The sequence below is a fragment of the Quercus suber genome, unplaced genomic scaffold (assembly GCF_002906115.3).
Source record: "Quercus suber isolate HL8 unplaced genomic scaffold, Cork oak 2.0 scaffold_706, whole genome shotgun sequence".
Taxonomy (NCBI): domain Eukaryota; kingdom Viridiplantae; phylum Streptophyta; class Magnoliopsida; order Fagales; family Fagaceae; genus Quercus; species Quercus suber.
In genome coordinates this window covers 61,546-64,024 of record NW_027070147.1, presented here as the reverse complement: position 1 = coordinate 64,024, position 2,479 = coordinate 61,546, and the positions used below count along the sequence as shown (strand labels likewise).

Below are 2,479 nucleotides of genomic sequence, written 5' to 3'. Positions count from 1 at the left end.
ATATATATATATATATATTTTAATAATTAGATACATTATCATTTCTATGTCGGTATGTCCTACCACGATGACCCATCACCGTCCTATTAGCCACCGTTGTTTGCTATCCACAAATTCATAAATCACATCCAGCACCAGCATAATTGGAGCAAAAAACAAAGAGCATAATTGCAATTTGCAAGAAAATTATTGATGTCCAAACATGACGTAGTTGAAGTTGAAACACTAGCTGGAAATCTTAGTCTAATTAATCAAGATTTAATTGTACAAATATTTTTTTTTCCATTTTTTTTTATACATTGAATCTATATGCCCCTACCCCAGCAAAAAAAAGGAGCAAATTTTCATATGCCCTTTTGGTGCTACAATCCAACACTGAAGAGTTCCCAAACTTTCTACTTTTGGAATCTAAAGCCAAAATGTTAGCCCGAATAATCCCAAAAATATTTACAGAGATGCATTTACGCTCTGTTCTAAAAGAAATGCAATCCCTACTTTTTAACCTTCTCTCAAGTTGTTTTTTCTTTGTTGAAATAACTCTTTCACTGCCTAAACCCGAACCCACCCGATTGAGTTGGGTACCTAAACCCAAATGGGTCTAGCGAGTTAGAGTAGTTCTGAGTCGACACGTTCGAATTCTGCTGAAACATCCCCGAGTTTGTTCTGAGTCCACTCTGAACCTCGTCATCCACGTGGCAAAGATGTGGGATAGAAGGGACATAAACGTCATTACAGTTGTAATTCACAATCCCCTGAGTCTGAGGTTGATGAGCTTGGTTTTCAACCGCGAGGTCAGCCACCGAGTTGAGCCCAGCAAGGCTGGCCCAGTCGAAATTCCCAGAACCCAGATTCTGGAAATTGAGTTTCTCATCATTTTGAAAGTTCTTGAGGGAATTCACACGTGGCAAAGCGAAGAAACTGTCATTCATTTCAGGAAACGACGAGTCCAACATGTCGTCCAGGTGAGATGAAGACGATGAATCATTGCTTTGTTCTTTGCTTGAAGTTGGAACACTTGTCGTTGGCTTCTGAGCGCTCGAGTTCTTCTTATAAATCCGACATAAAACCCAATCATCCAACTGCAACATTAAAAAAAAAAATAAAAAAAAAAAAAAAAAAAACACAAAACATTAAATTAATAGACACATTAAAATGTTACCAAATTATATATTGTTACCTTAGTGCTTCCATTCTTTCGTGAGTGCTCTAATAAGCGATACTCATGCATAATCCAATTAGTTTTTGTTCCTTTAGGGGCTTTTCCAACGTAGAATACTAGAGCCTTCTTAATACCAACTTTACGACCCTCGGTGGTGATAACTTTGTCAGTCCCAGTTGCCTTCCAATAACCAGACCCAGCAACCCTATTTGGTCTCGATCCATTTGGGTACTTCCTGTCTCTAGGACTAAAAAAATACCATTCTTTTTCACCAAATATAGCTTTGCCTGCACCAACAAATTATAAAATATAAAATTAGCACATAATAATTGAATTATATATAGTTAAAGATTGTTGCCTTGTTGGCTAAAAGCTTGATTTAGAAAATCTTACTTGGTAACACCCATGGATCAAACTTGTACAAATCAATATCACCAATAATTTGCAAACTGAAATGGTGCCCAGCTACTTTTCTACATAGATATTGCACCAAAAGCTCCTCATCAGTCGGAAAGAACCGAAATCCTGGTGGCAAGCTTAGCTGAGAAAGTGGGTCTGTCTCAGGTACACCCATTTCCGGCGACAATTTTTTTCACAAATTTAGGTAAGAAAATTCAAAAATAGAAAGCGAGAGAAATTAGATATTTTGAATTTTCTTTCTTTCTTTTTCTTTCTATTTTTTTTCAAAATTGAAGGTATTGGGGTTGTTTAAATAGACAAGGGGTGGATAGAGAGATAAGTACGGTCGTCCTTGTCTTGCTGTTGGTTCAGTAGGACCCACCTCAGTTTATGACCTTTTAAAATGCAACACGTGTCCTTGTATTCGACGTTATCGTGTGGCCGACCTTATCTAGATTTTAGTACGGTGACTTTGCTGCGGTGCATGAACCGTGACGAAATCACAGTAGTGAGTCACCACCCAAAAAAGCGGACACGTGGCGGTAAATCCCGACAATTTTTCTAGAAGAATGAGGCCCATTAAAAAAAAAAAAAAAAAGAAGGTAAAAAGGGCTTGTCATAGTGAAAAAGAATGTTTGGTCAGTGAGAATGCGTTTTTCACGCGTGGGAAAAAGCCACGTCGGTAAAAGCGTGAGTGACGCGTGCGTACACGTGGGGTTAGGCTTGAATTATTGGTCAAAATTAAGAAAGAGAAAGATGGAATAAAGAGACAAAAAAGTGCTGTAAACGGTGAACAAATTCGAGACACGTTAGCAATTAGCATAATAGCATATACTTTTTTTTTTTTTTTTGATGTGTGTGTTTGGTGTTTCTTTCACTCATCAACCTCTATAAGCTAGCTTACAAGAATACAAAGATATT

At 37.6% G+C, this 2,479-nt stretch overlaps 1 protein-coding gene across 1 annotated transcript; it reads right to left on the bottom strand.

Moving 5' to 3' along the window:
• Window positions 1–226: 226 nt before the first annotated feature.
• Window positions 227–1,854, bottom strand: LOC112022199 (NAC domain-containing protein JA2L). Its single transcript, XM_024054774.2, has 3 exons — window positions 1,553–1,854; window positions 1,178–1,446; window positions 227–1,079 (listed from the first exon to the last, which is right to left on the bottom strand). The coding sequence occupies exons 1-3, from the start codon at window positions 1,731–1,733 to the stop codon at window positions 543–545; spliced, it is 987 nt and encodes a 328-aa protein (XP_023910542.1). The 5' UTR covers window positions 1,734–1,854; the 3' UTR covers window positions 227–542.
• Window positions 1,855–2,479: the final 625 nt, after the last annotated feature.

Bases quoted from the DNA above. Each gene is read 5' to 3' on its own strand.
- LOC112022199 (XM_024054774.2), bottom strand. From the start codon at position 1,733: ATGGGTGTACCTGAGACAGACCCACTTTCTCAGCTAAGCTTGCCACCA. The intron at 1,447-1,552 runs GTAAGATTTTCT...TTGTTGGTGCAG, and splicing joins TGATCCATGGGTGTTACCAA to GCAAAGCTATATTTGGTGAA. The intron at 1,080-1,177 runs GTAACAATATAT...TTAATGTTGCAG, and splicing joins GAAAGAATGGAAGCACTAAG to TTGGATGATTGGGTTTTATG.